We start from the raw sequence: 26,820 nt of genomic DNA, 5'->3' as shown, positions 1-26,820 counted from the left end.
CAGATCTGCCTCAAGTCGAACACGCCTATTCTCTGCCGAGGCCTTGTTTGTCATCAGTCACGTGATTTTTATGGAAACGACACAAGCCTCGAACCGGGGCTTCATCTGGCACGCCCCTTTCTGCTCGACACAAGCTTCGCTTCATTGGGCACATCACTACGTGCAGTTAATAGCAGTTATTTCAGGAGTAATCGTGTAAATAATAGTGTTTTGATATTTATTTTTATATTTATCATCGTGTATTTTATATTGTGTGTGTGTGTGAAAGCGGTTAACGCTAACAACATGGTGCAGTGCTTCATACCTGACTGTCATCCTATGCTGTCATCACTGCTCAGTTGGGCTGATGCATGGACTGGTGCATGGTGCTCTTGCACCACCATATTCAGTTTATTAATTTGCCGTGAATTATTACACAAAATGTTCTTTAAATGCACAAAGAAGTATTCCTAGGTTAATGATTGATATGAATCATACAGTATGAAGGCTACAGTAGCCTAGCAGCATTAACGTTACCAACCTCTCTGCTTAACTCACCACAATTTTGTAGGTTTTGTCCCTCATGCTGGCCCTTACAAAACCCACAAGCTGACTCTCGGACACACAACAGTCAATAATGTGACCCGATTTAAAGTGGCTTTCACCCCTTTGGACACTCACTAAAACATAATATATGTCATACCTGTGTTGCAGCATGTAGGCTAATGTTAGCTGCATTATGTAATGACATACAATGTCGGAAATGCTAAAGGTTAGCCTGTCGGCTACCTGAAAAGTTTGAGTGTTTAAACTAACATTTACAGTGGTCTATTTGATAGTGTATTGGCCCTGACTAAGTTCGTGTGATGTATAAACCACAATCCTTCTTTATACAAGTACCAATATTCTTCAAGAAAGGCTAGGCATATAACTTTTTTGTTTTGTTTTAGGCTACCATTGTGTTTGAAGATGATCATGTCTGGTAGTTTCAACATTAACACGACTTGATATCACTTGTTAGGATGAAATTAATAATAATACATAAATAAATGTTTAACTTTGATGACTTTGAAGGTGAAGGAAGTGTGAGAAGAATTTCTATGTAAACCATCTATCATAGGAGTTACAAGATTCAGTATGATGGCAAGCCAACTGAAAAAACCTTCAGTGCCCCCCTCCCATTGAAAACGACGGAGTCTGTTCGTCCATTTCTTTTACTGTCTATGCTCATAACACCTGAGCAGTGCCACAGACTGATCAACTCCATGCCACGCCGCATTGCTGCAGTAATTCAGGCAAAAGGAGCCCCAACTAAGTATTGAGTGCTGTACATGCTCATACTTTTCATGTCTATACTTTTCAGTTGGCCAACATTTCTACAAATCCTTTTTTGGTATTGGTCTTAAGTAATATTGTAATTTTCTGAGATACTGAATTTGGGATTTTCATTAGTTGTCCGTTATAATCATCAAAATTAAAAGAAATAAACATTTGAAATATATCAGTCTGCGTGTAATGAATAAATAGCCTATAATATACAAGTTTCACTTTTTGAATGGAATTACTGACATAAATCAACTTTTTGATGATATTCTAATTATATGACCAGCACCATACACCAAATAAGGTTACCAAATTGGTTGGTAACCTTACAGCGCCATCCTTGGTTTTGGACATCTTGTAAGATGTCTTGTAAGTGATTTCTTGTTAGACGTCACTTTCCAAAACCAAGGAGGGCGCTGTAAGGTTACCAACCAATTTGACCACAACTGTAAGAGTTGTCACAGTGATCCACTTTGGATGTGGACATGATTTATGGGCTTAAGACATCAAGTTTTACCAAGACAAACAAATGTAAGTAGGCTAATGATAAGTATCACTATCTGTAGTTATCTATATATAGATATAATATCTTATATCTAACTTATTTAATTAAGTTTTATCTTGGTTTTACTGACTTTTTAGGCATTGTCAGACCTATTTATCACAACTAAATTATTATTTTGTGCATATCTGTCTGTATTGTATTGTGTTGTGTCTTGTCGTGTGGTATGTGATCCTGTCTGCAATCAAATTGAAATCAATAAATTGAACTTGAACTTGAACTAGTTAGCAAGGAAGTTGAATATACGACTGATTTGAGTTTCACCTGTGCTTGACAAACTTTCATTTATAATACTTGAATTCATGTTCATTAGTATGTATCATATACAAGTTCATGTTCAACTTGACCAATAGAATCATCCAAACATGTTTTAAAAAACAATGAGCTGAAAATAGTAGTGAACTGTTTATTGGTGTTTCCATTCCGTAAAGCATTTCCCATTTTCTGCAGATGGACAGAATGAAATTAATGGTTTTCATTATTTGTCACAAAATACTATAAATTAATTCCCTTCAGTTTTAAAGAGAGAAAGAAGGTATCTCAAAATCTGTTTCAAAATGAACAAGAATGTATTATGCTGTCTCCCTTTTTTTGCTGAACTGGATTCAAAAGAGTACAATCCACACTCAAATGAGTAAGGAATGACCACAGACACTGACCAAAGAGAAAAGACATGTCACCCCTTTCCTCTTAACACTCGCTCTGCTGCTCTGTAATGTCACAGGCAATATTTCTCCTCTGCCTATGTCTTTCATACAATCAGCCTACCACTCAGTAATTAGTTTATCTGACGATTGCAGTGATTTTGTCATGCTGTAGCCCACAGGAAACAGGATACAGAAAAACAAATGTCACTGACTCCTACTGCACAGAGGCACATGGGAGAACTAGGACAGTCAAGTCACAACATCAAAACCAATGTCATAGGTATAAATGATTAACAAAAAGAATAACCATAACAATAATAATAATAATAATCATAATTATAAATGAAAGTTGTGCAAGTTGAAAGTAGAAAGTAAACATGTTCATGTCTTTCTGTGTGTAACTGTGTGCATTTGTGTGAGTGAGAGGAAGAGGTATTTATGTGTGTGTGTGTGTGTGTGTGTGTGCGCGCGTGCGTGCATGTGTGTGTGTTTGTGTGTGTGTGTGTTTTGTGTGTGTGTGTGTGTGTGAGCATCATTGAAAGAAAATCAGACATTCGAAAGTCCAGTGGTGCCTTAGATGGAGCTGTAGAGCCACAGAAGGCTACCTTTGACACAGGATGCGTACCAAGAGTCCAGCTGATATCTTTTACTTCCTCTTAATAATTGTTGTAAATTCCAGTTGATTCTCAATTCCAAGGCCTGTGTACAATCTCGTTTCTTTCAAAACTGGATGAATTTCAGTGAAATTCCTTTATTTTGGACCTGGTGTAATTCACTGTACAGTGAAAATTGTTTTTTTTTTGTGATAAACTTAACGCTTTATGCTAATGAAGCTATTTGCAATGAATTAATGGTAATATGCATCTGATCACTCTGCAAAGAAATCTAGAAACAATGTGAATTGCCATCACACAAACTGAGGCAGCAAAGTTTGCTGACAAAGACAGAGGACAATCTGTGTCACTGCCAACACTTTTGGCCACAACTGTACTATACATGGCATGAGAAAGAGGGTTGATGGAGCTCACTGTAATGTGTAGCCTAGTATGATGCAAAAGACGTTTACAGGCTGCATTTAAAGATACAGGCAGATGTGCCTGGGATTTCCCAACATCATCATGGTCTGCTTCACTGGTGACACTTGAAGGCCAGTGAGGACTGAATTAACAGGTTGGGCAGTGCAGAGAAAGAAAACAATGAACTACAGTAACCCATGTTTATCAGTGCTGTGTAAAAATAATCAACTACACGATCACATGTTTATCAGTGCCGTGGATCAAATTAAACATCATTGACTAATGAAAATATATATTATGCTAGGCTTCCATATCCTTGTTGAGTAAACCCAAATTAAAGCAAAACAAAGAGAAGAGCAGAGAAGAGGAGAGAGTGCCAAGTATTCAGAGTGAGGAACAACTCTCAGCTTGCCTCAATCTCTAGTACTGTATGTTCTGACCTCTCTTTCTCTCTTACTCTCTCTCTCTTTCTTTGTATTTCCTCTCATAACTAAGCAATTGTTTGAGAAACTGTTTTTTTCTGTGAATGCCATGATGAACATCTGTGCCGTTCATCTGGTAACATAAATATAATCAGTCCCTCATAATATTTTCAAACTTCTGATGTTGCTTTGATGGCATACAACAAATGTGTGATGAGTATGGCATGCTCACATTGGCTCTCCTTCTGACTGATTGTCACTGCCTTGCGACTATCCACATCCTTTCTAAATCTTATTATAGTTCCCTCCAACACACTGTCGTCAGTTCCGCTCACACACACACAAACATTTTTCTCTCCTCTTTTTGTTACTCTCCAACTCACGCACCTGTGATCATGTCTGTCTGTCCTTGCCAGCACAACTCTTCCTTCTTCCTTCCCACATCTCCACCTCCCCCTTTCTCCATCCCCAAATCCCATCCCCAATCCTAATCCCACTCCTGCCCCTCCCCCATCTGCCTCACTCCCAGAAAATGTTGGTGATGTCGGAGTCCAGGCTGTAGATCCACAGCAGCAGAGGAGCTGAGATGAGGACGAAGGTCCAGGACACACCCTTCAGGGCTCGTCTCACAGACTCCGCCAGCCTGCCCATCACCCCGACGCTATCGCCATGGCGCTGCGGACGCTCCTCCTCCTCCAGCTCCAGCTCGTTGCCAGGCTCAATGTAGTTCCGCGCCAGGAACTTGAGGGCCTCGTCCATCATGATGACTGGCAGAGACATCTTCAGCACAGTAACCCACTGGGGCCAGGAGAGGGGCCTGATCTGGAAAATCACCTGCAGAGGTTTGGGATCAAGAGGGAAGAGTGAGACAGGCAAGAGGAAGAGGGAAGAGAAAGGGCGAGCCAAGAGAGATGTGTTTACAAATCACACTCAATCATACAAAGTCTTAGGGCAGGACACCCGGCGCAAAGTGCGACGCAAAGCTTGTTCTTATCTTACACCCAATTCAGTGATGAATGTTTCACTATGCGCTCCACAATTAACAAAACAGGTGTGGTCTGGTGCATGATCCAAAAAGTCCCAAACAACTTGTCTGCAGGATATCCTAAGGATTTTTATTCAGTCATTCGAACATTTTTGGGGTAAGTGTTGCTTTTTTCAGGCTATGTTTTCGATTGTAACCCCTAGTCAGTCAATAGTGAAAGTAAATAACTGTGTAGAACTGTTTTGTTGTTGCCTATAAGACCACGGTGAAGTTAATTTCACTTTGCCTATGAGTTCAAATAATAGGCGAGTGCAGATGTATGTAGGCTATATTGTGCTAGTCACAAACAGGTTTTAGAAAAGCAAGGTTTAGTGGAATCCCTGTGTCACATCCACGGTTTTGCGTGCAAGCAGATTCCTTCAAATGTGCTGACTGTCAAAATACCGACGCACTGATTGATTTTGTGCTGAGGGAATAACAGATGTTACCTTCATCAGTTTAAAGCATGTTACGTCCAGAACACACCCATGACTGATTAGGAAACATAAGAACAACCCTCCTTTTGACCAATGCGCCTGACCTCTGATTACAAAATCACGCCGTTTAATTAGTGAATGTGGACTGGACACACCTTAATCTTTGCGTTTCTGACCAGGCGTTTCTGATCTCTAAAATAGAGCCCTTTATGTTTTGATGTAGCGTACATACTCAAACACAGGAATGCACACACACACACACACACATACATGCACACACTTACAGGCAGGGGGTCGACATAAAGGATAAGGAAGTGAAGCGCCATTGAGAGGCAGATGGCGCCCACCAGCCAGGGGTTGGACCACGGGGGCATCTTCAGCAGAGACTGATTTTCAGACAGGCTGCAATAAAACAACAGACAAACAAAAGACAAATGTCACTTACACCAATAGCAATCCAATCGATCATTCACAAACTGGTGATATCTGTAGTCAGGTTTTGCTTACAAAACACATCTGCGTTGCATGCAAATCACTACAAGAGAAATATACAGTATATACAGTATAAACAGATGGAAAACAGTGTTGGTCTGAAGGGATTGGTACCTGTTCAGTGCGTTGCACATCTCGATGGTAACAAGTACGGACAGAGCCATAGTCATAGGGTAAGGTGACTCAAAGACAGAGCACTGCACCCCTGCAAACTCTGCACTGCCTTCACTGCACTGCAGATAGTGGGACTGCAGGAGAAGAGCATTGGAGTAAAATCAACAAGTACAAAGAGATATGTGAGCGTCACTGGATCCACAGCACATTTGAGACAAAATACAGAGCGAAGCCAAGGAGAGGACAGACCTAAAAACTTACTGTACAGTATGTACACACCAAAAGTGACGGAGGCGCCTGGCGAATGGAAGTCATTAATTTTCTACAAGAGCCAGCGTCTCTCTGCTATGAGCAGCGGCAAGACTATCGGTGGCGCGTTTTGAGCAGCAAGAGTGTCAAAAGACAGTTGAAGTCTGATCAACTTTATGGTAATGAGCTACTGTATAACGCAGATCAGCAGTAAACACCAGCAACCAATTCAAAATGAAGTTGACAGAGCAAAACCTATGTGAACCTCAGTTCCTACGAAGCACTTGGTCCATTTAGTGTGTACAACAATGAGGGTTCTAATTAGTCGTAATTTAATACTTGTTACGTAATTTAATACATGTTTATACAGCTGAATAACGTTACATAATAAAATTATGGATAGTAATGATATGTTTGGCAACTACCTCTTTCTGAGGTAGTTGCCAAACGCTGTTAATGGCCATCATTCAAAATTAAGGTAAGCCCAATTTCAAATTTTTTGATAAAGCAATTCATAATATTAAATTAAGTTAAAGGGATACCAGGCAGGATGTAAACTGATCCTGCTTCTCGCGATGTCTGAGACCTTGTGAGACTGAAGGTCGGCGGGTAGGATACACCGAACTTGCAAGTGGGATATTCTTCCTACAGGCAGTAGGGGTGGGCGAGAGAGTCTTCATTCACCCTGTAATGAGTCATTTAACTATATACCGAGCTACGAAGATGATTAATTAACACGAAAACGTTGCCTGGTGTCCCTTTAATTTGTGTAAGGAATCATAGACGCCAGAAGCACGGGGGCCAAGGGGACAATAGCCAAAAATCGGACGCTCGCTCTAAAATACCGTCATGTAGGCTACTTTCTAAATATTCAACATAGTCGGGAGCATGCAGCTACAATTGTAACAGGACATTTTGAAAGAGACCTGCTGCGTATACTTTGATAAGCAGATGATGAACTGCACTCATAGGGCAACAAATACGGTATGTTTTGTTTAGCTTCAAATAGGCTTTGTCTGTCTACTTCTGAAATTACATGCGGCCCGATTTTCTTTTTATTCAGGTGAATACTGAGTCTTTTATTTTTAGCTCGTATGAACGGCCTAATTGTAAATAGAAAAGCAAAGAAGTATCATCTAAAGGCCTAGGCTAAATGTGAGAATATAGGAATCTTTGCTCACACACTGTAAGAACTGTAGTGTGACTACTGACGCATTACACCCAACTCTGCTCAGCTATGAGTAGAGAAAGAATCTCCCGTGTGTAAATTCACTCCAAGTTGGCCTACCCTTAAATTGCATGACAGTAGGCTATTTCTGATGATGCAGAATTACGCAGGCTATTAGGAACATACACATTGGGTTTGCGCAAGAGAGAGAAATGACAGCGCACATGATTTGTAGGGAAGTCATCTCTTATCTCTCTCTCTTGGTTCCTTTAAAAATGTACTATTTGCATTCTGTACATTCTGCAGAAAGTACAGAAAGTATGTTGAATATGAGAGAGAGAGCATTTCTCTGACATCTGCCTCTAATGAATGCAAGATGTTATTCTATGAGTCATTCCATGTCAAATCAGATCAAATCCAGATACAGTCATGGTCATTTGTTGTGGACATAAATTGTGGGAAAACATTAATAAACTGATGTATTTGAAGAGGAAATAGTGACTGATACCAAATTAAAAAAACTGTTTTTGAATACCCTTAATATCACTAAATGCATTTTTCTGAAACCTTTCGAAATTCAGGAGACATTTAGTACAGACTTTAAATTGTTTACACATGCTTATTATGAGTTGGTCTTCCACTCTAGAAAATTTGAGGAGGCTAGGGAAAATATTTGTCAAGATATTAATGCTTAAACATGGCATGTGTTTTTCAAGCTGTAAAAATGAAAGAATTTTAAGGTCTGGGAAAGATATGAAGACAGAAGATTTGCACAGAAATATTTCACAGGCCTCAGTTTTAGGACCCATTGATGATATAGACAAGGTCTGAACAAAATCTGAGACGGTGCAGCAACAACTTTATCTGATTTGACACGGAATGACTCCTTTAGCAATCCCCCTCCCCCTGGCTCAGCACATGTTGGTATCTTACCAACTGGTAGAAGGAGAGTTTGGGTCCATCCTGAGCGGCCATAAACCACCAGGCAGCAGCCCCCACTGTGGCAGCTCCAACGTAACCTACCAGAGGGAGAGATGAAAACATGATGATCATCATCTCACTCACAGACATCACCATTTGCTATTATTTCCTGTGTTCATGCAAAATTATGTTATTATGTTATCTCTGTATCTGACATCTGTATCTGAAATGTGTGTGAGTGTGTATCTGTGTGTGTGTGTGAGTGTGTGAGAGAGAGAGAGAGAGAGAGAGAGAGAGAGAGAGAGAGAGAGAGAGAGAGAGAGAGAGAGATGACTTGAACTCACAGCCAATGATGAGGTATCTGCAGAAGAGCCAGCCAGAGATTAGAGGCTCTTTGGGGTTGCGTGGAGGCCGGGACATGATGTCCAGGTCGGGGGGATTGAAGCCCAGTGCGGTGGCTGGAAAGCCATCCGTCACCAGGTTCACCCACAGCAGCTGTACAGGAATCAGAGCCTCAGGCATCCCCAGGGCTGCTGTCAGGAAAATACTGGCAGATGGAGAAACAGACAGAGAGAGGAAGGGAGGAGAAACAGAGTGAAAGAGACAGAAAGAGAGAGTCCATGACGTGAGCAGAGTAGGCAAGCAAAGAAAAAGATGGCAACAAGCATTTTCCCTGCATTCATCAGCACTTCTTTGTGCTACTTGTTAATTAGTGATGAGGTGTTACACTGCACAGCAGGTGGCTCCAGAAGCAGTCTGCATAACATAGCACTATCTGGCACTCGACAGCACTCATCCAGTGCCATGGCAACTGAAAGTAACTCAGCATAGTGTAGCACTGGCATCTCAAATACACACAGGCAGTCAGGCTTTAGCTCAGTCACAATAACAACACACTTACCAGACCACTTCACCAATATTGGAGGAGATCAGGTAGCGAATAAACTGCTTCATGTTGTTGTAGATGGCCCGGCCCTCCTCGACAGCCGCCACGATGGTGGAGAAGTTGTCGTCAGCCAGGATCATCTCGGAGGCCGACTTGGCGACCGCCGTCCCAGAGCCCATAGCTATGCCGATTTCAGCTTTCTTCAGAGCGGGTGCATCATTCACGCCATCACCAGTCTGAATTGACAAAACAAACATAATGATGCTGTGTAGTCGGGTTAACCTCACGGCGGTGGAAAAACTAGAGGCAGTGCGTCAGATGTTTGGGCAAAGGCAGTTGTAAGCGTTTTATTTACTTTCGCCGCAGATAAGCATGCCAGTCAGGAGAAAGAAAAAAAAAATAACTGAAATAAACAAAAAAAAGAAAACAATATCTCCAATGCAACAACTCTCAATTAACTGCAACTTAAACTTCCAAAATAGCTTCAATAATCCCAACTCAAAAAACTAACAATTCTCCCTTTGTCCATGTTTGTGAACTGTTCGTGCGTGTTTCATTGTCTTTATCCATGTTTGTGAACTGTTCGTGCCGTGTTTCATAGACGGCCTTCCAGTAACGTTGCGATTTATGTTTGTGTTGCAGGCGGCGTCCTGAATGCCTTGGAATGTCATGTTCGTGTGTGCGCTAGAATACTATGTTTGTGCTAATGTGCTAATAAAAGGGTGTTTGTGAATCACGGTCTCAGTCTTAGATAGGTCATCTGCTGGAAAAATTAGGTCTAGTTTTTGCAATCCAAGTTTTCTCCATGGATTCCTGGTCAGAACCCCTATTGGAACAGATTAAAACTTGGGGCATGTTGAATTTTGTCCAAAAATCCAATATGGCCGCCGTATTCCAAAATGGCACATTTTTACACACTTTTTGCTATGCTATGGGGACATTTCCGGTAAAAACAGTGTCATTTTAGCAAAAAAAAATTATTTTCTATCAAATACATATTTACAAAGGTTAACTGATGATTTTAAAACCCTAAGTATTTTTCTAACAATTTTAAATCATTTAAAATTTATAATTTTGTCAGATATTTGTCAAATATCAGAAATCATCAAATTTCCTTCAAACATAAACCTCTTACAGGTTAAATACAGTTCAAATAAATTGGGTACCTTAACTTAAACATATTAATCATATGTCTATCCCGTTCGGATCAGCTGCATTCACTTTAGGGGTAGCGGGCAGCCGCACCGCTACATGCTGCTTTCAACGAAGTTTAAAACTATGCAAGTTGCGAAAAGGACTGACTGCTAGCATATATACTTATATTTCACCAGAAGCAGACTAACCTCATTTAAAGTAAATCAGATCTTTACTCATGAACATGTAACTCCTTTCTGTCTTACTATGACTGTCTGGAAAAAGAATCTAAACTTTAAACACAGGGCCCCCACAAGGCAGCGTCCTATCTCCTGTTCTTTTTTCTATTTATCCAAATGAAATGGGACTGATGATATCTCTGACTATGTTGCACATGTTTTCAAGCTAGAAGAGTGGTGTTAATCGATGTTGGTAAAACAAAGGAACTTGTCATAAACCAAGCAGACCCCCCGACATCACTGACACTAAGTAATCAAACCATGAAAATCGTTAACTGTTTTAAGTATCTGGGAACAGTATCTGGGAATATACATGTATATGCAAAAAAGCTAGCCAGAGACTGTTTTTAATCAGAAAACTAAAGGGGTTTGGGGTCAGTTGTGACATCCTTGAAAAAGTGTATGTCAGCCTGACGGAGAGTATTCTAGTTTTTAATATCTGTCTGGTATGGAAATCGAACCTTGTGCAACAAAAAACAAGTGGACTAGAATTGTCAAAACAGCAGGGAAGATTATAGATCGCCAACAAAAATCGTTAGAATATGTCAATGGCACGCCATATACAGGAAAGCCCAATTCATTTTAGACGATAAAACTCATCCCCTCCACCCTGAGTTTGAGTTGCTCCCCTCAGGGCGGTGCTATAGTGTACCTATGGCAAAGAGAAGATCTACAAGGGCTCTTTCATACCAAATGCAATTAGTATGGTCAATAAACTGGGGGAAAAATAAACATGGGAGCATAGCTTAGTTAGGTACATACTGAAGCTGCACATCTGCCAGCCAAGCCCTATTTGTATTTAAAGTATTTATCCTTTGGATATGTTGTCTCAATGAACACTGTTTTATGGATTTGTGTCTATACTTTGTATATTGTATGTACTGTCTATTTTATTGGTGAGACCAAATACAATTTTCCTGCCTGACATGACAATAAAGTCTATTCTATTCTATTCTAACTTTCTGTAACTTTTTCTAGTGTGAAAGTAGAACATGAATCTCCACATGAATCACTAATAAGAGCAATGTTAGTACTACATTTTCTCTACCTTCCAGTAGATGTTTACAATTAGGATAGCCACATACAGAAACTATGGTCATGATATTATGGGTATGAAATGGCAGTGTGTAACTCTACATGGTTGGTGGCTACTACTGGGGGCTTGATGGAGACAGACCCAACTGCAGCACAGGCAAGAGCTAGAGTGCAGCTGTGCCTGGCTAAAGTGTGTGTATGAACTGCATTAGGACTAACACTGCATTGATTTGAGGCAGCTTCCCTCTCCATGAAGAGAGCAACCTTACAGACACAGACAAGCACACAATCCGCCTTTTGTAATATCTCTTGCTCTCTCTCTCTCTCTCTCTCTCTCTCTCTCTCTCTCACTCTCTCTCACCATGGCTGTGATGTCACTGAGGCTCTGCAGGTACTCCACGATGCGGCTCTTGTGGGTGGGCTCCACGCGGGCGAAGCAGTGGGCAGTGCGGCAGGCCTGCCTCTGGAGGTGGGGGGGCAGCTCGTCAAACTCCCGTCCTGTCAGGCCCCCTCTGAAGGGCCCGTCTGTGCCCTCCTCCTCCTCCTGCTCCGTGATGATGCCCACGCGCCGGCAGATAGACATTGCAGTGGCTTTGTTGTCCCCTAAAGGTCAAACCGTCACAGAGGATGTTGGTCAGTCAGAGTTTGAATCTATGTGTGCATGAGTGGATGGGTGTCAGTGTGTGTGTATGTGTATGTGTGTGCGCTCATCTGCACATATTGGTAGTTGCTACCATATTTCACGTTCATGTCTGCACCTGAGTAAATATTGTTTGGGTGGTTCCTTGACCTGTACAGGATTACACTTTTTACTGGTGAGTGAGTGGCTAGCTAGCTCTTAATCACAACCATGTAACCACCAGTTACAATCATGAAAACCTGCCCCACATATAGAATACATAGCAGGAGAACTCAAGAGTGCCCTGAAAAGGATTTGTCTATTCACTGCCCCAATTCATGGCAAAATAGAACTGAGAGGGGAGGGTGCTGTGGTGCAACTGACTAAGCAATTGGCCAAGTTTGGGTTCGAGTCCGACCTGCGATCATTTCCCAGACCCACCCCATCTCTTTTTCCCACTTGCTTCCGGTCATGCTTCACTGTCCTATCCAAATAAAGGCATAAAGACCTAAAAATATACTAAAGAAATAAAATAGAACTGAGAGATATTCCTCAACAAGCTGCCAAACATATGGATCTAGGACTTGTATAATCCTGCGGCAGTACATGCGATTTGTGAATTTGTTGGTCAGTAATGTGGTCCTCTGGATTTACTGTAACTACTTTCATTTGTTCGTCTGGTTCTGGTGTCAGATGTGGCCCGGGGGGCAGAACCGGCCCGACAGCAGGTTTCATACGGCCCCCCAAATGTTGCGATGGGAAATTAAAAATAAAATAAAATAGATATTCACATCCAGTTGTCATCAGTTATGTGTAATAAGCAATATCTCTATGATATGATAAATGAATTAAACCTAGCACTAGATGCAGAAGTGTCCAGACCTCCAGACCTACATTTAACCTCCAGACAGGTTAAATGTAGTGGAGAAACTTCCATCAGGACAAAAGTAAAGTAATTTATCTTAAAGTGTTACCAGGCTACACTGGATGCACAACTGAAGCTGAATGATCGAGGCGCATATGCCACAACAAATAGCTTTCACTATAATCAATGGAACTGGCTACATCAGGCATTACAGTGGTGCGTGTGCACTGTGGACGTTAAAAAAAATAGAACCATCTTCTATTTCTTAGACTCTGCTTCAGTTGCACTTCCAATGAAGCCCAGGTCTTAGAGTAGGAGACACTTACCAGTGATCATGATTACTCGTATGCCTGCTTGTCTGCACATTCGAACGGCATTAAGCACTTCTTTCCTCGGAGGGTCCAACATCCCCACACACCCGATAAATGTCAGGTCACACTGTAAGGTGAGCAGAACCCCGTACAAATAAACACACACGCAGACACACACATATACACCCCCCACACACACAGACACACACAGACACACACACATATATACCCCCCCCCCACACACACACTCACAGACACACAGACACACACACACACACACACACACACCCCTAATAAATAAAATAACCACCAACAATCAATCTAACACTCAGAGTGAAAAGACCAATCACCACCATCGTCAGAGTGGGCTCACCTCATAGTCTACGAAGGTGGCGGAGTTCTCGACGTTGAGCGTACGTGGGTCGGGCGGGGAGTCGCGCGTGGCCATGGCCAGGCAGCGCAGCGTGTCACGGCCCGAGCCCCACCCCCTGACCGTCTCCAGCAGCTGCTCCCGTAGGCCCGCCGACATCGGCAGCCTCACCCCGCCACCCAGACGGATCCATCTGCAGCGCTCCAGAACGCTCTCCGGAGCACCCTGGACATCAAGAGTGGCCGAGATGCAGGTCAGGGAGTAAATAACATGGCAGAGAAAAGGGATTGAATGTCTGATGGAGTATAGATTGTTTATTCACTTATTTATTTAAATTAATTTACTTCCCCTTAATCCCCTGCCCAAATATAAACACATCTGTGCAAAACACATTGGCTTACATTGGTAATAAAATTCACCTTTTTTAATATATAAATATTATAATGTAACTTTTTGTATTAGATCAAAACAGAACCACATAGATTTTTAATGAAAACACAGTCAGAAAAAAACACTGCACAGCACACAGAGATGGAGGGTGAAATACAGATGAAGTGAGATACAGAGAGAGAGAGAGAGAAAGAGGGAGGGAGAAAGTGTGTACATGTGTGAGAGAGAGATACAGGAAGTTGCTGGAAGGCATGGAGAGGAGAAAGCAGAATCTGACCTTTATAAACATCTTGGCACCGGAGGCAGACCTTGTGAGCTTGTTGGGGGAGCAGAAGACAGACATGGACTTCCTGTCTCGGGAGAACTCCAGTGTCAGCTCCTTCCTCATCAACTGCTTAATCACCTGCGGGTCACAGGGGGGGTGGGGGTACATGAGTATACACAAATGTCAGTTGTGATGTCACAAATGAGTATCCAAGTTCCCGACAGTTAAATACAAATACACATGCGCGCACACACACACACACACACACACTATTACTCATACTGCCCCCCACCACCACCACCACTCAGGCACAGAAAAAATAAGCCTTGTCAATCAGTAGGACACACTGACACACATACACACACACACACACACACACACACACACACACACACTCTGACGCACCGAGCAGCAGGCATTAGCTCTTTCCACAGGGTTGAGGTCCCTCAGGTCTGTGTCAAACACATTCATCTTCTCCACCAGGCAGCACAGGGCTGTCTCAGTGGCCTCCCCCACCTTCTCAAACACGCCCTTCGACTGAGACAGAGAGAGCCAGGGTGAGACACAGGGAGAAGAGACACATTTGTTTATTTTCTTCCATGTAATTCAGACTACAGACAAAAAAACGTGCATCAGACTATTTGGATTCTAATGGGATGTATGGGCCGTCAAGAAATACAAGCCTGGAATAAAAAAAATGCACCCAGGAAAAAGTACACATACTCTAACCGCTTACTAGGTAGAGCTGAGAGGGACTAGGTGGAAGTGTTACGACCTCATCAGAATAAGTTTACACACATGCTGCACCCATACTGTATGCACAGAGAAATACACAGACATATCCACAGACATATGACCCACACACACATATCCACAGACATATGACCCACACACACATATCCACAGACATATGACCCACACACACATATCCATAGACATATGAACCACACACACACATATCCACAGACATATGACCCACACACACATATCCACAGACATATGACCCACGCACCTCATTGTAGTCAAGAGATGAATCATTACATAGCGCACAAATGGTAGCCAACTCCACCAAGCCTTCATACTGGCTACAGCGCACAACTGCGCCATCCTTATACCTGAGAGACAGACAGACAGAGAGGGTGATAAAGAAGAGCTTATACAGATGTAAAACATTAATGTAGAAGACAATTAAAAGGAGAACTAGGGAAACTGAGGTATGCGAAAAAGCAACAATTAAACAGATATGTGATTGAATAATGAGGGACTAATATGAATTGAGGTATTGTTATATATAATTTTAAATACATGCTGTTTTAGTTTTTATCAGTTTTTCTGTAATAATCAGACCAAAGATTACATAGAACAGCAGAAGCAAATGTCAAAGTGCATGATCAGCTGCATGTGTTTAGTGAGCTATCTGTATGGGCAAGTGTTTGTGTGTGTGTGTGTGTGTGTGTGTGTGTGTGTGTGTGTGTGTGTGTGTGTGTGTGTGTGTGTGTGTGGAAGAGTGTGTATGTGCATGTTGGTTAGAGACACTCACACTTCACCCTCAGGAGCGTAAGTAGATCCAGTCACTGTAAACTCATTCAGGATGCATCTGTCACTAGATACACTATCCACAACAAACAACTATGTGTACAAAGACACACACACGCACACACACACAAACACACACGTACACACACACGCACACACACATAAAACACACACACACACACACACACACACACACACACACAAATACATACAGACACACACACACACACAAACACACACATTGAGTTAGTATGCTACCAGTGACAGTCCGACAATCTAAAGTTAGAATAGGCTGCATGTCATTCAAGGTTAAAAACAATCTCAGACTAACTAAGACCTGTTATGCTTGATTTACTAATGTGATTTAATGTTAGTGGTTAACATGACTATTTAAGGTTCATGCACATTCATATTTGACGTGCCTTTGTACTGTAAAGGGGTTTGTAAGCACATTTTGTGAGTGTAACATTATCATACACAGCAATTATTCTTACAGTACAACTCTCTCAATCATTCAATCACTAATCCATGAGTGTCTGACACTCTTGTGTTCATTGTTTACTACACTCTCCCATTTTTTTTAATCAAATGCTTCTCTCTCCTGCCTCTCTCATATTTACCTGTAGTCTGGTCTCTGCTCATTTCTGTCTTGCCTTGCCTTGCATCCTCCTCTGGGTTCTACTTCCCCCCTCCTTCCCCCATCTCTCCTTCTCTCTGTCTCTCTCTCTCTCTCATTTCTCTCCTTGTCTATGACCTCCTTCTTCTTGTTCTCCTTCTCGTTCTCCTTCACCCTCCCGCTCTCTTGCTCACCCTGCAGACGGACATCTGATTGGTGGTGAGGGTGCCCGTCTTGTCGGAGCAAATCACAGAGGTGCAACCCAGCGTCTCCACCGATGGCAGCGAACGGACAATAGCATTCTTCCGCGCCATGCGGCGGGTGCCCAGTGCCAAACAGGTGGTGATCACAGCGGGCAGACCTGGAGGGGAAGACAGGGAGACCGACGCACAAACGGGACAAACGCAGTGAGAGGAGAGCAAAAGAATAAAGTACATGAGTGTCATAAGGTGCAAATGCCAAACGAATCCGGGAGGAGGCTGCTTGTTTCCATTAGCATGTACCTTCAGGGATGGCAGCTACAGCAAGCGCCACGGCAATCTTGAAGTAGTAAACAGCACCCCGCAGCCAACTGCCGCCGTGCACAGGGTCACTGAAGTGGCCAATGTTGATGCCCCACACTGCCACACAGATCAGTGTGATCACCTACAAAGTGTGTGTGTGTGTGTGGGGGTATATTGAAGGCGGTATTGAAAAAAGGAGAGCAATGATCATCTTTTGAAGTAAGATACAAAGCAAGCAAGCCATAGAGACAAACTGAGGAAGGTAGGGCACACCTTGGACAGCTGTTCCCCAAATTGGTCAAGCTTCTGCTGCAGCGGGGTCCTCTCGGGGTCTGTAGCGGCCATCTCGTCACGGATCTTTCCGATCTCTGTGTGCACCCCGGTGGCCACCACCACCCCCATGGCTCTGCCGGCGGCAATGTTCGTACCCTGAGGAGGACAGACAGAGGAGCTCAGCACTCACCTGACCCTGGAAACTCACCATGGGCCAGCACTGGCCTTTGCCTCTCCACCTCTCAGTTTATGTAACCTCCTGACCTCACTGTGCAACTACATCAAGTATATAAGTATATAGTATAAGTATATATACTCTTTTGATCCTGTGAGGGAAATTTGGTCTCTGCATTTATCCCAATCCGTGAATTAGTGAAACACACTCAGCACACAGTGAATACACAGTGAGGTGAAGCACACACTAATCCCGGCGCAATGAGCTGCCTGCAACAACAGCAGCGCTCGAGGAGCAGTGAGGGGTTAGGTGCCTTGCTCAAGGGCACTTCAGCCGGGCCTACTGGTCGGGGTTCGAGCCGGCAACCCTCCGGTTACAAGTCCGAAGCGCTAACCAGTAGGCCACGGCTGCCCCTTTCAAGCGCGTAACTGAAGCGATATGTTCGTGTAGCGTCTGCTGCAACAAATAAGCTTCCACTAATGAATGGAACTGGCTACAACAGACGCCATAGCCGAGTGTACGTTCCAAACCATGTTTACGCTATACGGACGGAGCAATTCAGTGGCAGCCCCGGTGTGGTACCTTAGATGTATATGATGAATAATACAGAAGAGGAAAATCAGCACAGACTCTCAACCTCTGTTTGACAATACAATAACTACCATACTCACGACACCTGGTACTACACTAATACACCTGGTTATTACTAATACACCTGGTTATTACTACACTAAAGGCACCTGGTTATTATAATACTAATACACCTGATTATTACTGTACTAATACATCTGATTATTACTGTACTAAAGGCACCTGGTTATTATAACACTAATACACTTGGTTCTTACTGTACTAATACACCTGGTTATTATAACACTAATACATTTGGTTCTTACTGTACTAATACAGCTGGTTATTATAATACTACAGTAATACACCTGATTATTACTGTACTAAAGGCACCTGGTTATTACTGTACTAATACACCTGATTATTACTGTACTAAAGGCACCTGATTATTATAACACTAATACACTTGGTTGTTACTGTACTAAAGGTACCCGGTTATTACTAATACACCTGGTTATTACTATACTAAAGGCACCTGGTTATTACTAATACACCTGATTATTACTATACTAAACGCACCTGGTTATTACTAATACACCTGGTTATTACTATACTAAAGGCACCTGGTTATTATAACACTAATACACTTGGTTGTTACTGTACTAATGCACCTGGTTATTACTGTACTAATACACCTGGTTATTATAACACTAATACACTTGGTTGTTACTGTACTAATGCAACTGGTTTTTAATGTACTAATACACCTGGTATTACTGTACTAATATCCCTGGTTATTACTGCACTAATACACCTGGTTGTTACACATCTACTTTACAGGCATAATACATTTGATAAAAGATAGTTAACAGACCAGGGAAAATATCATGTAATAATATCATGTGTGCCGATTCATTTCAAATGCCTCTCTCTCTTTATCACCACTGTATGATGGCATGGTTCAATCAGCGTTGGTGCACTGCATACAGTAAGTGCAGTCAATAACACTGTCAATAACAGCGCGTGGACAATTACTACTGTCCTGGACTGCTCTTTTCTTTTGTTGATTAGCCAATAACCCTGAATGTAATATGTGCAGGGTCATAGACAATTATATGATGCAACACCAAGCCATGGCATGTCCTGTATTAAAACACATTATTTGGGCTTCATGTTTTGCTCGTGCAACGTGTGATGCTTTCACCTGGATGATAAACAAAGATTTGCGCCCTAGCTGAAGAGCGATTCAGTCTTGTGCATTATTTATTTGCTGTACGGGGTCCATGGTGGAGTCTTTGATGGCCATTATCTGTCAATACCCTCAAAGGCTCTGTCTGGCATGACTCACGCCTCTGTTCTGCCCCTCAGAGGGGAGCCCACAAGGCCCACAATATCACTGATGTTTTATTCAACAGCCATGGAGATAAGGGGCCAGATGTAATACAACATATAAACACACGCACGTACACACACACACACACACACACACACACACACACACACACACACACAAACATTCAGACATAAACACACACACACAAAGATTCAGACATAAACACACACCCGCACACACACACACACACACACACACACACACACACACACACACACACACACAGTAGCTCTTCCACAAGCTCACCCATCATTGACCTGAATGTACACAAAACTGACATACACATAAACTGTCACGCCCAGCGCGGTGCCTGGGCATCGGTCCCATACACAGAAACTTGAGGCCCACGTGCTGTTGAGATCATCTAAGTCTAAGACATAAACAGAGCCAGCCGCCATTTCTCTTGTACACTCTCCATTTCAGCCCCTCTTTCGCTGGAAGACTGGCCCTCCCAGACACCTACCGAGAACAGCATGTTCTTCTTGTCCTGGTTGACAGCACGCGGATCAGGCACCGGGTCCGTGTGCTTCAGCACCGACACCGACTCCCCCGTCAGAATGGACTGGTCCACTCGCAGTGTGGTGGAGCGGATGGAGGTCAGGCGGATGTCGGCCGGGACTTTGTCTCCCACTGGGAGAAATGAGGGGAGGAGGGTGGAGAGGAAAAACAGAGAAAAAGATGAACTGAGCTTTTTTTCAATATGTGTTCTTCACATGAGCTCTCTAAAGAAACCAACATGTAATCCGTTCAGCTATTCTTCTAGAAAGCACCACAACAGCATTACTATGCGAAAATGCCGTACATGCAGTAATGCAGCTGAAAATGCAGTACATAACTGGATCTCCTATAATTGATACTAAATTCTATAATCAGAGTCAGGGCCATGATGATATAGCTATAGGCATGTAGCTGCAGTTGAAATAGGAACAATGTTCACATGCTCTGTCCATGGCAAAAGACAAATGACAGAAACACCAGGCAGCAGAGTGAAGATGTTAACCTTGTTTCCATTGTGGCTGCTGAGTTTCTGGCACAGAACCAGGAGAGGCTGCCAAGATACTGAGGCTAACTCTCTCTGCCATCCCATAACCCCCCATTTTAAGACACTCTCCCAAAACACACAACCCCCAAAAACAAATAAATGCTTTTACATGAATGACAATCAAGCTGAGCTTCATATTTCGGGCCGTAAGCGCAGAAGAGCATTTGAACAGCTCAGCTCATGCATTGATGTTTTCCTCGTCCTTTCCTTACCAACACCAGCCAACCAGTGGGAACATTGTTTTTTCTGTCTTGTCGCTCTCTCTCCCTGTCTTTCCTTCCTAAAAATACATCTGGCTCGCTGCCATCATGGTGACAAGGATTACAATGTTCCAGACAAATGGGACCAGCTGAGATTGTTAAAAAAGAAGGGGATTCTTGGAAATGGAAGTCCATTTGTGGCTTGAAGCCTAAAGTCTTCTGAGTGCAGCAGGGAGACTGTAGCTCAGCATAAGTTGTTGTACCTGCCACCTCCACGATGTCCCCTGGTACGATGTCTCTGGCCCGGACCCTCTGGACACTCTTCCTGTCCTGGCGATACACTTTTCCCATCTCGGGTTCATATTCCTTCAGTGCCTCAATGGCATTCTCTGCATTACGTTCCTTTAACACAACAAAACAAATATCACACATTGAGCAAAGCAAACACAGTATCATTCATGATTTGCATGAATACAAATGTCTGGTAATTAATAATTTATCATAGATTTCTGTATGGAAAACCAACTGAAGATAAAAAAAAGATTAACAATCTGAAAATTGTGCACAGTCACTCCTCATTAAAGGATACACACAGACTCTCTCTCTCTCTCTCTCTTTCTCTCTCACGCACACACACACACACATTCATGTTGTCAAATCCTACCTGCCACACCCCAACAATGGCATTTGCAATGAGGATGAGGAGAATGACGAAAGGCTCCACAAAGGCTGTGATGGTGCCCTCTCCCTCCTCAAACCAGGCCAAGGTCTGAGAGCAAGAGAAACAGGAAAGGTTCCAAAAAATCCAATCAAACACATAATCAACTGAAATTATCATAATTATCATGTCAATTCTAAACATTTTGTCAATTCTAAACATTGTGTAAAATCTTGACTTTCAGTGAAGTGTCTAACAAATCATTGGACTGAGAGCACTGTGAATTTAAGCACTAAAGCCCCCAATTTTTCAACAGCATTTCTGTGAGTGACTCTGCACTTACAAAAGAGATACAAGCTGCCAGCAAGAGGATCCGCACCAGCAGGTCCTCAAACTGCTCCAGAACAAGCTCCCATAAGGACTTGCCTAAAGAAAGAGAGCAGACATCTCCTTCAGTGCCAGTACATTCCTCGGGTGCATAATATGTAACGTATTGCATTTACAGTATGAAAATATGGAGAAGTGTCTGTACGGAATATTCACTAGGTTTTGTGTTACACTATACCTTCTTCAGCTGGCAACTCTGCAGCGTTCATCCCACGGAAAATCAAAAAGACAAGACAAGCCAGCGAGTTAGTTGTTTTTTAGCCAAATAAACAGTAATGAGAACATGAGAGACGACAGCAGATGATAACACCACCCCAGACTAACCCACCCTGACTCTAAAACAGCTCTGATGCTGATCCACCTGATGCAGAGTAGAACAGGCCAGGCATCAGACCTGCTCCAGAGCCACAGCATGCTAGCCTGGTTCATTTCATCCCTGAGATATAGGCCACAACCTTGCACCCTCACAGTAGACATGCATTGTTCAGTGTTATTCATCAGAGACTGATAAAGAAAAGAAGGTAGCCTACCATTTGGCCCCCATCTCTCGCGACCCTTCCTCAGCTGCTCGGAGCTTACTCCAGTCGACTCGTTCACAGAAAAGTACCCCAACACCTCCTCCACCGTCTTTGTATGGGCATTGTCCATCCCTTCAAAAGATATAGCCTAGGCATATAAGCATTACAAAATGTACAGACAGATTTTGTCATTTCCACTAAGCCTCATATCTTTCACATGATGAAGCACATGATGAAGCTTGGTGCTTTTGGAGTGAGTTTTGCACACACAAACATAAACCATTTCAATAAATTACATTACTTGAACATCTTTAAATAGCCTATTTATAACCCCATAATACATGCGTTAATAAATAGACCAGAGCGCGATAATTTTCATCTTTTGACAAGGCCAGCAGAGAGTCATTTGGGTCAGTTACTAGTGGGGGCGGGTGCAGGCTCTTGGATGGATGCGGGGGCACAATTAATTCAAGCTGGAAAACATGCGCAGCGTCAAGACACTGGTTTCGCAAACTTATACAGCAGGCCTAGGGAAACCTGTGCGTAAACTGTAGCCTACAGTTACATATCCAGTTGCCTAGGCCACAAGGTGGCCTACTCAAACCCAGTGCTTCATTTGTCATATTCTAATGGACACCTGTTATCATCCATTTTAACAGTATCAGAAAGAGTTAATGAGCGCGCAGTGTTTTCACTGAATATACTGCAATAGGTTACACTGCAACACATTGGGCTGTATCTCTAGGCTGTATGTGTTGTCAAAGAAAAATCGACAAGCTCCAAAGCACAAATAAAATAGTCATACCCTCAGCCATAGATCTACAACTCTGGTCGTACACGTATGGGAATGATGGCGTAGGCTACTTTATGCATGCACTATGTTTTTATCACATCTTAATGAGCAATAGACCGCTGGTGGTAGGCTACTACGGCAGTGTCAGCAGGCTGTAGCTTAAAGGCTAGCCGTGCTTGTACGTCCAGCCAATAATAATCTCAGTGTAGCAACCAGGCTTAATATTAATCAGTGTAACGGTACTTACCAGTGCAATAGTTGTCCCGCTGATTCTACGCCAGTAACTATTCTAATGAAATTGTATCTTGAAGAGGAGACGCACTAAATCTAAAATAATCTATCCAAAAACTGCAACCTCTCCGATGTGCCAACTAACAGCGCAACCTACATACGCGATTTACTACGGACTTCTGCATGATCCGAGAAAACTACAAGGATGCCATAGTCATTTAAATCCGTAGCATCTCTGTCTATAATTTCAGAAGGTATTAAGGCTTGGTGAATGCCTCTTGTCCTATTCCTGAATTTGACTACGGAGGCGATGTCGTGCTCTTTAATCCGACGCAGCCTTCTTCCCTTGTATCCGTCGCTTTATTTAATACTAGGCCACAGAATGTCATTAGTGAAGTACAGCTTCTGTTGGAGGAATCAACTGGGGTGCGGTTAAACCAATGAGAGACTTGAGAATTAGCTTGACAGCTTAAGTAGACTAATCAGTGTGCCTGGCTGTCTTAAGCCCCTCCTTCAAATGCCTTGCTGCAGGAGGGCGGGTCCTAACCGTACACCTTGTCTATGCACTTATCCAGTGACCTTGCCGTGCGACGATGGCATCCACAATGATTGGCATGTTAGTAAGCCTATAAACAAAGAGTGTTTTGGATGGACGTTTATGAGAACCAGTGATGCACCGTACATACCATCTGTTGCTTGAATAAAGTGTCTTATGGGTCGCCTTGTGCTCAGGTCAAAGCCACCAGTTGCCCCACTCCTATGCCTTGGCTGGATCGTCTGGGTGTGCTGAAATTGCTCATGCGCTGATACTTAAAGGGTGTGCATTATCCCATGATGTAACTTACTCTAGAGACCCTGAAAGTGTGTGTTTTGATGTAGCCTAGGCCTACTAATAAGGCACACAAGCACACCTAAAGAAGGATAATTGTTGATTAATAATAATTGATAATTGTTTTGTTCCAATAAATACATCTGTGCAGCCAGTCAGAGTACTGTGATACAGAAGTATATTTGTGCACTAGTTGTTAAGAGTGTGTAGTTAGGCTTACCAATGCAGGTCATAGTGTAGTGACATTTATAATATCATTCACTATAGCTCATTTTTCTAGTTCCTTATTCATTATTACCTACTTGTTGTTTCTTCAACAAGATTCATTTAATCATTCTAATTTTATTTATTTAGTTTATGACAAGAAGATTTTTTTATTTTATTTTAGTAGACCTAGAATTTAAGCTTTATAAAACAGTGCAGTGAAGTGACACAACCTAAAAGGTCATGAGCTTTGATAAAGACAGAAATCTTTCATGACATAATCAGAATGTAGAAATTGTATCATTGTATCAATACATTTCAATAGCACATGGAAGCGAGCACATGAAGCTTGTCTCTTCTTATCCAGCGTCTTGAGTTCACTGAGGTGCACATCAGAACTTCCTGGAAGCACTTACTTCAACTCACCTCAGAACTACACATTCTGTTCTGGCATTCAGTGAGGAGAACAGAGAGAAGAGGAAGAAATTCACAGATGCACAGAATTCTACTTAAAGTCAAACTTTTATTCTTAAAAATGTAGTGTAGAAAGTGTAAAAAGGGAACATGGGAACAATCATTTTCTTCTTCACTCATTATCCTCTTCACTCACTCACCCCTTTCTTCACAGGGGGTAGTCACGCCATAAGCTGGGGGGAAATCATGGAAACATGGAAATTATTTTTGACAAATTGTTAATGGAACAGAATGCAGAAAATGTCATTTCAGGCTTATTACAATGTCATGCATGTGTGTGTTGGTAAGCTGGTGTAAGTTGTTACACCCAGGCTACACCGGATTGGAGCGTAAAACATTGTTTTGGAAGAATGGTCTAATTTTTTCAAACATATGCATCGCTATCATGTCTGGTGTAGCCAGTTCCATTGATTACAGCGGAAGCAAATTGTTGCAGCAGACGCTACGTGAACAGAACGCTTCCCTGTTACATGTACAAAAGTATGTGTAAATTGATATGTGTATGTGTGAGCATGGGAGTGCTGAACAGTACCAGTGTGAGTAGTCTGGGTCGTTCTCTCTGTTCAGCAGCAGTTCTCTGATCTCCTGAGGAGGGTCTAACCCATGCATCAGTGCCCGCTCCCAGCGCTGCAGTCGGCTAATGCCTTTATGGAGAGAAACACATACACATACACAGCAGGGGCACAGCACAACTTTTTAACATTAAAACACACATTAACACACACACACACACACACACACACACACACAGTGCTTGAGCAAAACAGAACCTTACCAGTGCATGGTCCAAAGCGCCAGTCCAAGTCAAAGTTCTTCAGTTCCAGCAGATCTCTTTCTCTCTCTGACAACTGCGGACTTTCAGACTCTGTAGCATAAAGAAAATGACGTAATGATAGTCCATGGAGTAACACCGGAGAAAAAAACGGTCTCTCACACACACACAAGTCTGTCTCACGCACAAACTCTCTGACCTGGCTCTGGTGGTGGTGGAGACCTCTTCCTCTGCGTGTCCTCCTTCCTTACTTTCTTCACCACTTTATAGGTGTCTGTGATCAGTCCACGTTTGGCTGGCATGGCTGAGACCACATTTTGAAACACATTAAATAAATGGTTAACATGTTAACAAAGTAGGCTATCATTAATAACAGCTACATGACACACACTGATAATCTGTGCAGATGAATGACGATTTTGTGGTTTTGGTGTGTGTTTACAATTTCAGTAAAGGAAAAATAACTGGTGGCTAAAAATGCAATGTGCTATTTCTCCATGTTTTACTTGATCATGAATTAATTTAGTGTGAAGAATTTGGTCAGACGCATTCAAAACGAGGACTGTGCGTTACTGAGACGGAACACGTTAGCTTTTCGTAGCCTACTTTTTCTCATTGCTTAAAGTCACTTTCCCTTTTAATACTATTTATCTCTATTTACTTTGCTCTAATTCAAGCAAACGAGAATTTACACGAGTTTCAAACATCCCCGTGTAACTGTCCCCTTTGCCCCTTGCTTTCTCAGTTGGCTAGCCGGCCTACAGGAAGCAACATTGTTCTCTTCTCTCAACAATTCATTAAGATGGAAACCCACTCATTAGAATTTTATATTTCAGTTTTTGTTTTTCATAAACAAGTTCGCACAATCAATGCAACACCTCTACAAGATTGCAATGGGGGAACAAAACATTGCAAAACGGATTTACAAGGTGGTGGAGAAGAAGACTGGGGAGAGGGTTCTGCAGATTCTGAAAGACCGATGCTTATGCAGCAGGCCTTGGTAAACATATTTAATAAACACAACATACAACAAAATAGTGATTTATACACGTCCACAAGCAACGTATACATGCTTACCTGAAACAGGCATAGTTTGCTGGCGAAAAATATACACAACACAGTACACTTCCCTTCCCGATTAGGCATAAGCGAAACATACACAAAGGCGGAGTTACGTT

The 26,820-nt window shown here is 42.5% G+C and overlaps 3 protein-coding genes across 4 annotated transcripts in view; 1 reads left to right on the top strand and 2 right to left on the bottom strand.

The window, feature by feature from the left end:
• Positions 1 to 26,820, top strand: part of LOC125299593 — a 355,198-nt gene that overhangs the window by 29,793 nt on the left and 298,585 nt on the right. The gene's annotated exons all lie outside the window — the stretch shown is intronic.
• On the bottom strand, positions 2,257 to 23,755 carry si:dkey-28b4.8 (sarcoplasmic/endoplasmic reticulum calcium ATPase 2). 2 transcript variants are annotated; one of them, XM_048250689.1, is made up of 23 exons: positions 23,380 to 23,755; positions 22,352 to 22,487; positions 22,000 to 22,017; positions 21,778 to 21,860; positions 21,441 to 21,545; positions 21,040 to 21,178; positions 19,998 to 20,164; positions 17,397 to 17,552; positions 17,124 to 17,265; positions 16,815 to 16,981; positions 16,009 to 16,097; positions 15,481 to 15,583; positions 14,874 to 15,005; positions 14,481 to 14,606; positions 13,817 to 14,038; positions 13,459 to 13,570; positions 12,010 to 12,251; positions 9,256 to 9,476; positions 8,699 to 8,901; positions 8,367 to 8,452; positions 6,017 to 6,150; positions 5,695 to 5,812; positions 2,257 to 4,783 (listed from the first exon to the last, which is right to left on the bottom strand). In XM_048250689.1, the coding sequence occupies exons 2-23, from the start codon at positions 22,467 to 22,469 to the stop codon at positions 4,469 to 4,471; spliced, it is 3,198 nt and encodes a 1,065-aa protein (XP_048106646.1). In that variant the 5' UTR covers positions 22,470 to 22,487; positions 23,380 to 23,755; the 3' UTR covers positions 2,257 to 4,468. The 2 variants fall into 2 exon arrangements, with proteins under 2 accessions (XP_048106646.1, XP_048106653.1); XM_048250696.1 differs by having other exon boundaries at positions 22,352 to 22,471.
• On the bottom strand, positions 24,900 to 26,817 carry pold4 (DNA polymerase delta 4, accessory subunit). Its single transcript, XM_048251322.1, has 5 exons — positions 26,720 to 26,817; positions 25,842 to 25,946; positions 25,646 to 25,735; positions 25,403 to 25,514; positions 24,900 to 25,043 (listed from the first exon to the last, which is right to left on the bottom strand). The coding sequence occupies exons 1-5, from the start codon at positions 26,730 to 26,732 to the stop codon at positions 25,019 to 25,021; spliced, it is 345 nt and encodes a 114-aa protein (XP_048107279.1). The 5' UTR covers positions 26,733 to 26,817; the 3' UTR covers positions 24,900 to 25,018.

Source organism: Alosa alosa, chromosome 1 (assembly GCF_017589495.1).
Source record: "Alosa alosa isolate M-15738 ecotype Scorff River chromosome 1, AALO_Geno_1.1, whole genome shotgun sequence".
Taxonomy (NCBI): Eukaryota; Metazoa; Chordata; class Actinopteri; order Clupeiformes; family Clupeidae; genus Alosa; species Alosa alosa.
This window is presented reverse-complemented; position numbering and strand designations above follow the sequence as displayed.